This window comes from Amphiura filiformis, chromosome 2, assembly GCF_039555335.1.
Source record: "Amphiura filiformis chromosome 2, Afil_fr2py, whole genome shotgun sequence".
Taxonomy (NCBI): domain Eukaryota; kingdom Metazoa; phylum Echinodermata; class Ophiuroidea; order Amphilepidida; family Amphiuridae; genus Amphiura; species Amphiura filiformis.
The window spans coordinates 16,484,875-16,497,818 of NC_092629.1; the positions used below are offsets into that span (position 1 = coordinate 16,484,875).

General features: G+C 35.6%; 1 protein-coding gene across 1 annotated transcript in view; it reads right to left on the reverse strand.

Annotated features, from left to right (window-relative positions):
- LOC140138564 (gamma-aminobutyric acid type B receptor subunit 1-like) overlaps positions 1-12,944 on the reverse strand; it is a 44,619-nt gene that overhangs the window by 24,735 nt on the left and 6,940 nt on the right. Inside the window, exon 2 of the mRNA XM_072160378.1 lies at positions 1,115-1,252. Coding sequence (XP_072016479.1) covers positions 1,115-1,252 — 138 coding nt within the window. The remainder of the gene's footprint in view (positions 1-1,114; positions 1,253-12,944) is intronic.

Sequence of the window (12,944 nt, forward strand, 5' to 3'; positions counted from 1 at the left end):
TTACGGGCATTAAGGTTAGAACTGTGTAGCTGCTGATGATGTTATTTGATAATTATTTTTGCACGTGAGGACAGGGAACATAGGGAGGGATAAAACTAAATTTTATGGCGAGCGGGCTTTCTGTAATGTTTAACCCTTTATGTGGCACAAACTTACGGTTCACATTAAATCATCTCTTGCACACTTCAAAAGTCAGCTCAAAACACTTTGTTCAAACTTGCTTGTATTCAGACGATGGTGGACGACATTATTCAATGTGGCAACAGCCAAAAGCGTAAACAATACAGACAATATGACGGCAACACTGCCTGCACGTTGGACGCAATTATTTTTTCCCGAGCCAAGATGCGTTTTTAGCTCTATTGGCCCCATTACAGAAAAAAAATGCACAAAATATATTTCCCAGTGCAATGTATACATTTTCACATGAAAATAAAAAAATTTCGATTCAAAGAAAAAAGAAGAAGAACATTTTGTATTCATTGCCGGGTGTGGGAATCGCTCTCGGGACCCTCTGCGTGGAGGCGAGAGTCTTAACCAGGGACAGGTGATTTGCGCGGAACTTTCTTTCCGCACAATTCCGCGCAATTTAGGGATACATGATTTGCACTGAAAAAAAGTTCCGCGCAATTTGCTATTTTTTTCCGCGCAAATCGCCTGTCCCTGGTCTTAACCATTACATCACGTAGACGCATTGGTAAACATGGGGGGAATTTTCAGTATATATCGTAACATATCGTGCGTTATTCATACAAAAAAACAGTACTTACAATGAGGTTCATTGTCGAACCTCAACGGATTTAGACTGATAAAATAGTGCTTGATAACATGCATACACTTTTGGAACTATTTGAGACATTTTTGTGTTTACGTGTAAAACCAATGACGACGTCAAAATTCGGTCAATCTTGGCCGGGCACCCCCCTGCTTGTATTGATTCATATTGAAGAGCCTTGAAGTCTTTATTTAAGTCTATGAACTGGCGTTGATTTCGAATTTAAATTATCTTTGTTTCCGTAGTTTGGCTCCCTGCGTTTTGATATTGCTTTTTTTTTTTAATTTTGTTGTATTTTATTAATGTTTATGTTGTTTCCTAAAGTAAGTAGAATCTTACCATATTCAAATTCCAGTGGTACGAAGGGCCGGCAATAGCTTGTGATGCCGTTGAGCAACCATCTCCAATTAGAATAAGCTTCTGGGGCTCATGGAATAACTGGTGAAACAATACCCGTGTTCCTATAGCAGCTGTACACTGTATAGAAGAAGAAAGGTAGTAGCGGTTCTATATTAGAGGGAAAAGTCACTGCAAGCCGGCAAATGTAATGTTTACGGACGGAATTTGTAAACGTTGTCGTTCCTAAAGTGTTGGGGCGGTCTAGGCCAGTCAGATGGGGAAGGGGGGAGGACTATATAAGGATCATCAATAGATACGAATCGGCCATGGCGTCAAGCTTGCTCCACATAGGGTCTGAGTTGATAAACATTGGCAACATTTTGAAAATGAAGTCCAATTACAGCCATTTGGTGCGCAGCATTTTGTTATTAGCTTAAGGGCTGGGGTATGAACGTTTGGACAGTATTTATTTTGGGACATTAGAGCACATCAGACATATCGAATTGCATTCTGAATACGAAGAATGTCATTCTGATATCAAATAATTTTGATTTTTGAAATTCGCAATTTAATACACATTTTATGGCAAATCATTAAAATTGATATTTTGATATTTAACAGTACTTGAAGTAAACTTTATAAATCTGATGATTTATACTTAAAGTGTATGTAGGTGGGATGAAAAGCCGACGATCAATTGAAAATTTTGACCTTTCGTATTGAAGATATGGATTTTTTTTTCCCAAAACACCAAAAAAAATTAGGTCTTTTGGGGAAAAAAATCCATATCTTCAATATGAAAGGTCAAAATTTTCAATTGACCGTCGGCTTTTCCTCCTGCTACATACACTTTAAGAATATATCATTAGATTTATATAATTTACTTCGAGGACTGTTATATATCAAAATTTGAAAAATATCAATTTTTATAATTTGTCATAAAATTTATATTATATTGTGATTTTCAAAAATGAAAATTATTTGATATCAGAAAGACATGCTTCGTATTCAGAATGCAATTCGATAGGTCTGAGGTGCTTCTCATGTCCCACAAAAATACTGTCGAAACGCAATAAACGCTCATTTTAGATCCCTTAAGGTCTTAGCTGATTTATTTGCTGAGATATTGTCCTTAAAGGCATATATTGGAATGTCATCTTTCCCTGGGTAAGATCTGATACCAGGCCAGCCCATGGCCAGAGGGTAACATGAGTAGGTTTGTTTCACCTTGAAGGCAAGGATAGTCTTGCTAATATGGGCTAACTTTCCCCTAGGCCATCCAATATGCCATTAATTAGTAGGACTACAACTGGATCTATTGGTCAGTTTATAATTCTATTTCCACATCTGTTAATTTTGTATGGGCCTTTAAAGGGGTACTCTGTAAAGTGAGCTGCTATTGACCAAATTTAGCTCAACATGCTCAAGGTCACGACACAAAATATTGACTTTTTTTCTTAATACCTTACCAGGGGGCCAACAAGTTACCCACGAGCAATGGTAGAACAACGTCCAAGAGGTTGGGTGTACACACTCAGTATGGTTAATTAACATGGCATGACCCGTGACATGACGCGAATTTGGGCGCCATCTAGGACTCAAGTTAACTTTTGTTGCGGCTTCTGGATTTATTTTGATCATCATGGGTCAACGAACATTCAAACACCTTTGAATTTTAGTACTTGTATACTATGACCATAATGACACATGGACTCATTGTGCCATTCATCTTATTAGGTAGTCATATTAGTTGGGTCATTTAGTGAATTACCTATTTTTTGTTATGCACATGTGTTAACCAATATCTGTAGGGGTGAGTTTAGGTTGATTTTAGTGCACTTTTGGGATTTTTCGATTTAACGAAAACATTGATGTGGCCACTGGGCTTATTTCACTTCTTTCATCTAAGTAACATAAATGTATGTGGAAGGAAAAGGCGGTAGTTTTGATTGAATTGAAATTTGTAAATTGAAATAAGTGGAAGAGAATGTAATATCACATATTGTTGGGTATGTGATTTCACGGATGGGTATGTGAATTCAAAGAAGTCTGAGAATTCACGGTGTCTCCGAACTGACATACTGTAAAACCTCGTCTACAAGTATATAGGCCTATAGTATTTTTGATGAAAGTTAGAATACGATACATGCGTAAATATGCCAATACAATAGTTAAGTCTTACAATAATACTTGTTTGTATATGCTTGGATCTGTAATTTATTTGCTCAAGTTCCAAAATGGCGCCTGGATTAATTTAGCTTTCATCAGAAGCACTCAATATGCTTGTAGACGACGTTTTGCGGTATTATAAAACATAAGATTTTAGTAATAGTAGATCTACAGTTTGCAAGCGATGGAACTGCATGTTCACGGCTTTTTAATCATAAAGTTAAAAAAAAAACATTAGCAAAAACATTAGCAAAAAAATCAAGAATTCTTTTCAAAAACGACTAGGAAAGTAATAATGGTGATGCATGATGTATCACATTAGACATACACTCATTTGTTCAAAATTATCAATGCATTAGGAAGAGATCTCTAACTAATTAGATGAAGCTTTTACTAAATTATATCTACATGGTGTCTCTTATTACCATCAGCACATGTTAAAATTTTAATAAAATTGGATGCAACTGAATTTGTATCTAATTATTTTATTTCTATAATCCAGTATCATGTCTATGTATATGCAGACATGGATATATGTCACGTGTCATGTCAAAAGGAGACACTTTTGGGCAGGTTATTTTGTATGATAAGAACCATCGAGATTTCATGAGGTGAAAATTTACCGGTTATAAGCTTGAGAAGTTTGAAAGTACCGATTATGTTACGTTTCTCTATAATACAAAAAAATTACAAATTCTATTTTCATAACGTTTCTTTGTGACGCGATCAGGCAGAATAGGTCAGGTGACATCGTCGTCCGTATTCCATAGTGGCGTATAGTGGGGCGCCGCGAATAAACAACTTTTTGAGAAAATCGGGTTTGAAGAAATGCCAATTTAAAATCGAGTTGTGTAAATCAGACATTCATTATATTTTGTAAATGATGTGAAATTTCTGTAGTAAACTAAATAGATTTTATTGTTATATATTTTCAAAAGAAATAAATACATACTATTGCTGGCAAACTGAAAGTAAAACTATACGTCACTATGGAAAACGAACAAAACCCAATACCCTAACCTAACGTTAACCGTACGCCACCTCGGTCGCCGTGTAATCCCTATGGCGTTACTTTTCGTCGTTCGTATTCCATAGTGGCGTATAGGTCCGATGCGTGTACGATGTTTTTCATTTTTGCCGATATTTCATAATTATAAAATGTGTATAAAAAGTGGCGTATGGTCGATACGCTACTATGGAATACAAAAATTTCACTTTGTAACTATACGCCACATTTAATTAATTAATTACTAATTAATTAGCTAATTATGACTGATGAGACTTAGAAAAAATGAAAGAGAACATCATTAAAAACATATGTGCCGATTTTCAAAAAAATGACCAAAAATCACTATACGCCACTATGGAATACAGCCGACGACATGTGACATACATACATATTTTATTTATTTCCATCAGCAAATTTAATCAAACAGCAAAATAGAATTTAATAAAGATGGCGGAGATGTAACAAAAGGCAAAAGCCTGTATTAAGCGTTACACCACCTTAAGAGAAATATTATAGGCTCATTATTATAATACTATAATTAAGAATTACTCTCAAATGACGCCTGTTACCAAACGTCAACATTTTACAGATGTCGCGGTCACTTTGCAAAGCTAAAGGAACATGACCTGACTTTAACTGACTTTCCCATCTGCGTCATGCAAGATATCTTGCAATTTCCAGAATCCTTTGCAACCTCATTTCAACAAATGAAGCTCCCATAACTTTGTACAGGTTTCCTTTGTTTTCATTTTGAGAATAGACCCGTTGAACAAGGGTCACTAGTCAAGAAATAAACATATTTTGCAAGATCTGGATGGCCTCTATAAAGTTTATGTCGTCACTAGCACTATCGACCATGTGGCACAACATAGCAAATCAGTACAGAAAATTGAAATGGAAGAAATGCATTATGGGAAGTGTAAGATATCTTCTCTGGGTCATGCCCCTGACTGTATAATGAACTCGTAAACTGGTCATCTCAGGAACTGGGGAAGAATCAAACCTGAGCATATTCTACATGTTCTATATTCATTATAATATACTGATACTTTCTTATGTCAATTACGGTATTACAGCACGGACAGCACTTACAAAAAATTTTAAGCTGCAAAAAGGGCACTTCGAATTGTATCAAATAGTTATTACCTAAGTCATTCAGTTCCTCTCTTTAAGAACTTAAAACCATATTGTAACATTTGCTGATGAGGACGCCCTCAATATTTGTCAAAATTACGTTTTTACACTTTAGTAAACTAACATACCCTGCAAAAATCAAGACTTTAGGTGCTGTAGTTTTGTCGAAATTCGAGATTTTGAATAAACCGCAGGAACAGTCGTTTTATAATTACGATGGAAATATTAGTCAAACGCGTACACGATGTGCATAACACAGTACGTACATGGCGTGCGAGCAGTAGTGAGATATCAAAAGAGCCGACTTGACTCATGTTCGAATGAGTGGCTCGCATTAGCGACATTATGCGCTGGTATTAAATAGTGATTTCCTTTGTATTGCCTCGTCTGTTAGGGTCCAAATTAAAAGAGGACATATCTGACATTGTATCGGTCCCAGCCGGTTTGTGTTCCTCTGTCACTAAACAAACCGTCTGGCGACAACCCTGAAATGACAATCGCTGATTGGTTAATGGATTTCCAAATAAAACTGTTTTCAATTGGCTATAGGACGTGACTTGTGTAAGTGACACTAAACATCATAGACCCTCCACTATTTGTAGTCTTTGTAGATACCGCAAACGAACAATGTACGCTAGCTAATAGCAGCCACTGAGGCGCCGATCGTCCGATATCGCCTTTCATGTACGCGACTTGCAGTGCGTACTCACGTACATCTGAGACTCTCAGCGTATATTGTGTGGATTTATGTAACCGCATAGCTGTCCATCAACCACTGCATGCGCCGAAGCCCAGCGTTGATTGACAGCAAAATTTAACGCCAGTATTTATGGCGTTGATGTTCAGCCAATCAGAAAAGACGTACTATGAGGATGTCGCCAGACGGTTTGTTTAGTGACGAAGGAGCACAAATCGGCTGGGACCGAGACTATATCTGACAGTGAAACCTAAGAAAATAAAATTCTATTTCTAAAGGAAATGTTATAATATGGCTTTAATGTTTAGGATACCTATGATCTTGAACTAAGTACTTTTATGTACAAAATACCAATCAATCAAGCTTCCAGAAGCCTTAACCAATTATTTTGTTATACAGAGTACTCTGCACAAGAACCACACGAGAAATAATAAAGATTATCAGGTTCCTAAAACGAAAACATAAAACCTTCAAAACTGCGGACCCAATACAGTGCAATTTACTTGAGAAACATAATAGACTATAAATACGACCAAGCATATCAAAACCAAAGTGAAAGATAATATTATTCTTAATTAGGCTACATTTAGTGATCTATCTAATAAGTAATATCGTTGTATGGCTTAAAGTAATTTTATTATCTGTAACATAGTTAATGTAGTATTGAATTGATCATGATAATTTCTTGCATATTCTTCCCAAAACAGGCTTTTTTGTTTTTGACAGGGTCACTGCTTGCATTGCGTAAAATTGACTTTCATGATTAGCAATTTCATTTTAACAGTATGCTTCGACTATATTTATAAATATATAGTATTTATAAATACGCACGTGACTCGTGGGCAGTGGAACGACATACAAAGACCAGCAAGCGTGAACAAATCCTCAAGCCATTGAAAAGGATAGGACCTCTATAGATAAATATCATCAAAACAGGCGAAAATAGTAACTTTTGCAGAAGATTTGCATTTTAAAGAGAATTGGTCATTGTCCATTTTAACGAGGCTAGTATATGGACAATATAAGTGTGCCCTTTAATTTAATGACATAAAATTTGAAAAATATTGTAAGGAACACTCGAGGTTTTGACTTTTAAAACCAACACTTTGGTCCAAAATTGTGCTGGGATAGGTCGTTTTCAACAGATTTACCCCATTCGCCTTGCTATAAACATTGAATTGCGTTATCTGATGACCTAATGAGAAAAGGCGTTTTTAGGGGGAAGTGTTAGCTTTCGTTCGATATAAAAAAATTTGACAAAAACAAAATCACAGAGGCATATTTTCCAGCTAGAAGCGCACACAGCTCTTACGATACTATGCACAAAAAGACTGTGTAGAGACAATTCACTGCTTGCTTGGAAGCTCTTCGACAAAAATGTGTGCTCAGGTGTATCGAGGTGGAAACTGTGCATAGATGGTTTATAAGAGAATCGTTTTTGTATACAAACCTTGACACTGCAAAAATATGTGCTGTAATTTTATGGACGTTTCCTGAAGTTAAGTTGCTAGCTCACAGCTACATATCATATTAGTATAAAGTTTACTTCGAGGAATATTAAATATCAAAAACAAAAAAATGTATATAATATTTTGATAATTTGCTATAAAATTTGTATTATGTCGCGAATATAAAAACAAAACAAAATTATTTGATATCGGAAATTCAGAAAAAAATGATGTGCTTGATGTGCTTTGATGTGATTCTCTCACCCCGCCCCCCCAAAAAAAAAAACACTCTATGTTGCTATCCGTCTACTTGCGAACATAAACATATGTTTTAAAAGCTTATTTATCTGTATCAAAACAACTCGTAACAATGGTAAATTGATATTAATGGACACAGCTTCATTGGTCTTAAGATGTAACGTGATCTTTAAACCAAAAATATATATCATTGTACTTGAAGGATCACGATGTTATCGTTACCATGGGTACGTGTAAAATAAGAATATTTCTGGCTGTCTGACATTTACGCTTGGACAACGAAGTTTCAATCTTTGTAAATTGAGTTGCTAACACGACTTGTTAACAAGTTTTATACTTTGTATTATATAGGTGGAACAAATTTCCCTGGCGGTCTCGTGTAAATGGTTACAAAAACACTAGATATCTGGTATTCATGTTTAGGTCAACACAGCAGGTTTTTGTAGTAATTTAATCTATATATTTAATTTGCCTTTCAAAAATTAACTAGTTAATCAAATAATATTTGTAACACTAAGGAAACCTTTTTATTTATCTCAATCTAAAAACATTTGATTGATTGATATAAACTCTGATCAGCTTACGTTGAAAACTGAATTGTAAATATACTATTTTCCCATTGCAGTGTATATAATTTTTAATTTGTTTGCAAGTATTTCCTTACGTCGATAATTCCGTTCTACACTGACTTTGCATGTTGTAAATATTTTTATTGTAAATAGTAATATATGAAAGTAGAAAGTAAAATGGAAAATATTCAATATACCCACTTTATCTTCTCCTCTAATGTATTCGACCCTAGTGTATTTGAACAAAAGATTATATTTTTACTTAATGTTTAAAATCATCTTTAACAGAATTCTGAACTCAGTTAACTCTAAAATTGAATTAAACAATGCTTGAGTGGTTAATTCTCTCTATCTGTTCGAATATATTTACGTATCTAGCTCTCTGTCAGGCTTCTCTCTATCTCTTCCCCAGCATTTTTTCTCATCTTTTCTGTATTTTTGGGCGTTACCGTAAAACAACGCGATACATTGTGCTTATGTCTCTTTACTTTCGACTAGCGACTTTAGCTTTCGCCGTTAACGAGAAAAGCATCCCAAAACAGCACTAATTACGCTAACACTAATTAAACTAGTAATTGGCACCATATTGTTTTCGAGAACCGCGTTTTTATAAACCATGAAATTTTGTGAAAACTTAAGGGTCAGGGGTCATTTTCAGAGGGTTTTTTTAATTAGTATTCAGGGGGTCATTGGATGGCTATATGGGCTAGCGAGTTTGAAGTTCGACCCTTGAAGTTTGTCTATCCTGAATTTTTTTTGTCATGTTTCATGGTCTAGTAAATAACTGCGAAGACCTTCAATGCACACGGGACCAGCCTCAGAAAATGAACTAATCATTCATCCTGTAAACCTGTCACTGGTTTCCTCCACCCTGCCTAAGCTTATTTTCAGTGGCTGAACGACGTTTTGAACTTTTGCATTTTATTTTCGGACTAACGACGTTTCTGACGTTTCGTATTGACGCGGGCACCCCTTTCTCTACCCAAGCAGTACTGATTCAGAAAAAAGGACACAAAATACATTTCCCAGTTTGAAGGTCTCTACCACTCTGCTATCGAATTCAACTGTGACTACTACGGAAATTTAGAGCCTATATCATAATATCGAATTAATCGCAGTCTCCTCAATTTGGTTCCGCTCTTTTTTTAAGGGGGTGAACGGGAGCTGACTACAAGGCGACATGATATCTCAGATATAATAACTGGAAATGGATAATTGTAGATTGGAACTTGAAAATTAAAATTGCTACCCCAAGTGTTATAACGATGAAGATTAAATAATTTGACGAAGTTTTCTTTCATATCGCTTGGGCAAACATCATGAAAAATATTAAAACATGGTTCAAACGGAGCTGCTCAGCCCTTGCCCTGATATTTGAAATGCCTAAGTTCTGAAAGTTAATATGATACATGTGATCTTTGCCCAGAATAAATTTGATAACTTTGTTCTGAGCATGTTGCAATCTGATCGAATGATATTTAGAAATGTCGCAATACTTGGAGGAAATAGAATACCGTAAAACCCCGTCTACAAGGATATACCTAAGAAACGCCCTCAATAAAATTGGTTGCTTGTTGTATTTGGAGTTTGAGCAAATATATACTGGCACTGGGTGGCTATGCATTCCATCTAAGTATGTTGTAACACCAATCAATTGTATTGACATAATAACGACTGTTTCGTATATCAGGATCGTATAGCTCAATTGATAGAGCGTCAGACTTTGGAACTGAAGACATGCTGAAGAGAGCATGGTCCGGGCACCGGTTCCGTTTTTTCATTATCGTTTAATTTTAACTTTTTTGACATGTTCTTTTTATCTTTCTTCAAATCTACCTTTCTACTTTTAATTTTAGGTGTGTTTTTTTTTTTTTTTTTTTTTTTTTTTTTTTTTTTTTTTTATTGTTTTTTTAGTAATTTTGTGGTTTTATAGAAAATAGTAAAAGCATTTATTCTAAATAATAGCGAAACCCACGGTTAGACAGATGTGTTGTAACTACTTGTCTGTCCTCGTCTTTGCAATAAAAACCTATGTTGCACCTTTGTGCCATCCCAATTCTTGAGGAATGGTAGGTAGGGTGCGTTTTTGGCTTAAGCACGATTTTGTTTCTACTTGAAATGAAATCAAAATAAATATTGTTCTGTTGCCACAATTGCAGTTTTTCAATAAAAAAAAAAATAGATGAGGAATAATAATTATTCCATATTTGAATCTATTGTCCCATCAAGAATAGAGTGTCTTCAAAAACTTCAATCAATTCATCTGACAAAGGAAACTATTCTGGTCATTCAATTTTGTTTCGCTTGCACCTGTTATATCACAGGCGTTGGTAGAGAAGGCACACTTCTCTTGTCTTCACCGAAGTAGTGATGTAAACACTAACATGATTAATTACCATAGCTAGCAATGGACATACACTATTTTTTGTTCCACTTGAACCCATACTATAGGCTATTCGCTGTCGATGTGACGTAATTAATCGGATTAACTACCCTAGCAATTGATGAATACAATTTCGAATATATAGCCCTGCACTTCATCGTTCACGTGGCACCTATGCATTAAACCATAGTTGTCAAAGAAATGCTAATCACTCGCCATGTAAGATTAGTATTTATGAAAAGAGTGGTATTCAATCTATGTTTGGTGACATACGCGGGTGATTAGTGCAATCTGCTTGATGGTAGTTATTGCGATTATTACGTCACTTCGACAGCGAATTGTAGTATAGACGAATCCAACAAGCCAAGTGATGGTCAGAATTTATTCGGCCATTATACGCTGGTGAAGTTGCGTAATTAATCGGATTAATTACCATAGCAATAGGTGAAAACAATTTTGAACATATCGCGCTGCGCTACAAGCAGGTTACACTCATCACCTGTACTGTGTATGTCTGCAATCATAGATTGAATACAATACTGGTCTTTTCAAAGATCTTACAGGTGCAGCATGATATGGTTCAATGAAGAGGTACCGCCTGAACGTATCAGTGTATAACGCGGTATATTCAAAAATTGTTTTCACCTATTGCTATGGTAGTTAATCCGATTATTACGTAACTTCGCCAGCGTATTGAATAAAACAGGAGGATGTGAGTTCATAAGGGCAATGTCGGGGATTATAGGTCACAATCGATGTGGAGAGATGAGAGGTCCGACCAACAGCCATAGCGAATGGTTCATGTTCAACTAATTCCAGCGGACGGTCTGTGGCTAGTAAGGAATCGTCTTTGACCACATGCGCAGATCTGTCTCGTCAGGAAGATATTTAATATCCCGAATTTATAATAGGCCTATGCCTACCAGTTCCATCGTATAACCGATCTGCAAGAGAATATTTGTTACCATGTTTAATAAGTTCGTATTTATCGTATAATAAAATGTAGCCAAATGTATATTATGTGTCACACGGTTTTCTGCTGAACCACTAGCAGGCTATGTTACCACATCTATGACAATGACAAAGGTGAATTTTGATGATTTTTACGATCGTCCGGATGAGCAAATCACTGAATGGGTCTTTAGTTCCCTCCTCTCCTTATCCTGCCAATATTATATGAATCAAAGAAAAATAAAGAAAAAAAAAAATTAAACAAGAAAAAAAGACAAAGAAAAGAAACAATAAAAGAAAAACAATAGAATAAATTAAACTAAATATGAAAAAAAAATGATCACGAAAGGAGTCTTTAGAAAATGCAAGAAAATATAAATGAAAAGTTTGAACAATATTTTGTTTATAAAAGTTTGTGTGACCGTGATGAGGCTCGAACTCACCATCTTCCGATCTAAAGAACCAACGTCTTATGCCTTGCCAAGTGAGCTATGCTCGTGAGATGCGAAATAAAGATAAAATAATACATTGTATACCTGCTTGTGTCGGTAAATGATTTGCTCAAATTCCATAATGATACAATATTGTGGAGGGCGCTAGCGTGAAATATGCTATCATCACAGTCGCTTCTATTCCTTATAGACGGGTTTCTACGGTAGTCAAACAGGCACAAAACAAGAGCCGAGCAGACAATTTATGATTTCCATCACTTTTTGATTAAAACATTTGCTTGTCTGTAGAGGAATTTCAAACGAGAGCTAAGCTGTTTCACAATTGTGGTTGCAATTTCCTCACCATCACGAATCTGATCAAGTTCTAGACCAAGATAAACAACAGTATGTTTAGACTTAATTATTTACCATTGCTAAGTATTATTGAAAAAATCAGAAACATTATTGACCTTGCGCTTTGATCCAAAGAGAATCAGTTCAGTTTGGCAGGTGTGTAGAGAGAGATTATTTTCTATAACCCATTTATTCCAGTTCTCCAAATTATCACGAAAAACATGCCTGATTCTCTCTGGATCTTTGTCAGAATATATCAAAGCACTATCATCAGCATACTGCAGCATAATGCAATTAATAGAAGTGGACATGTCATTATTAACATTGCATACGAATAAAAGAGGACCTAAAATACTACATTGGGGAACTCCGCATGTTATGGCAAGAGGATCAGACTCAACCCCATCAATTTGAACAATTGTTTACG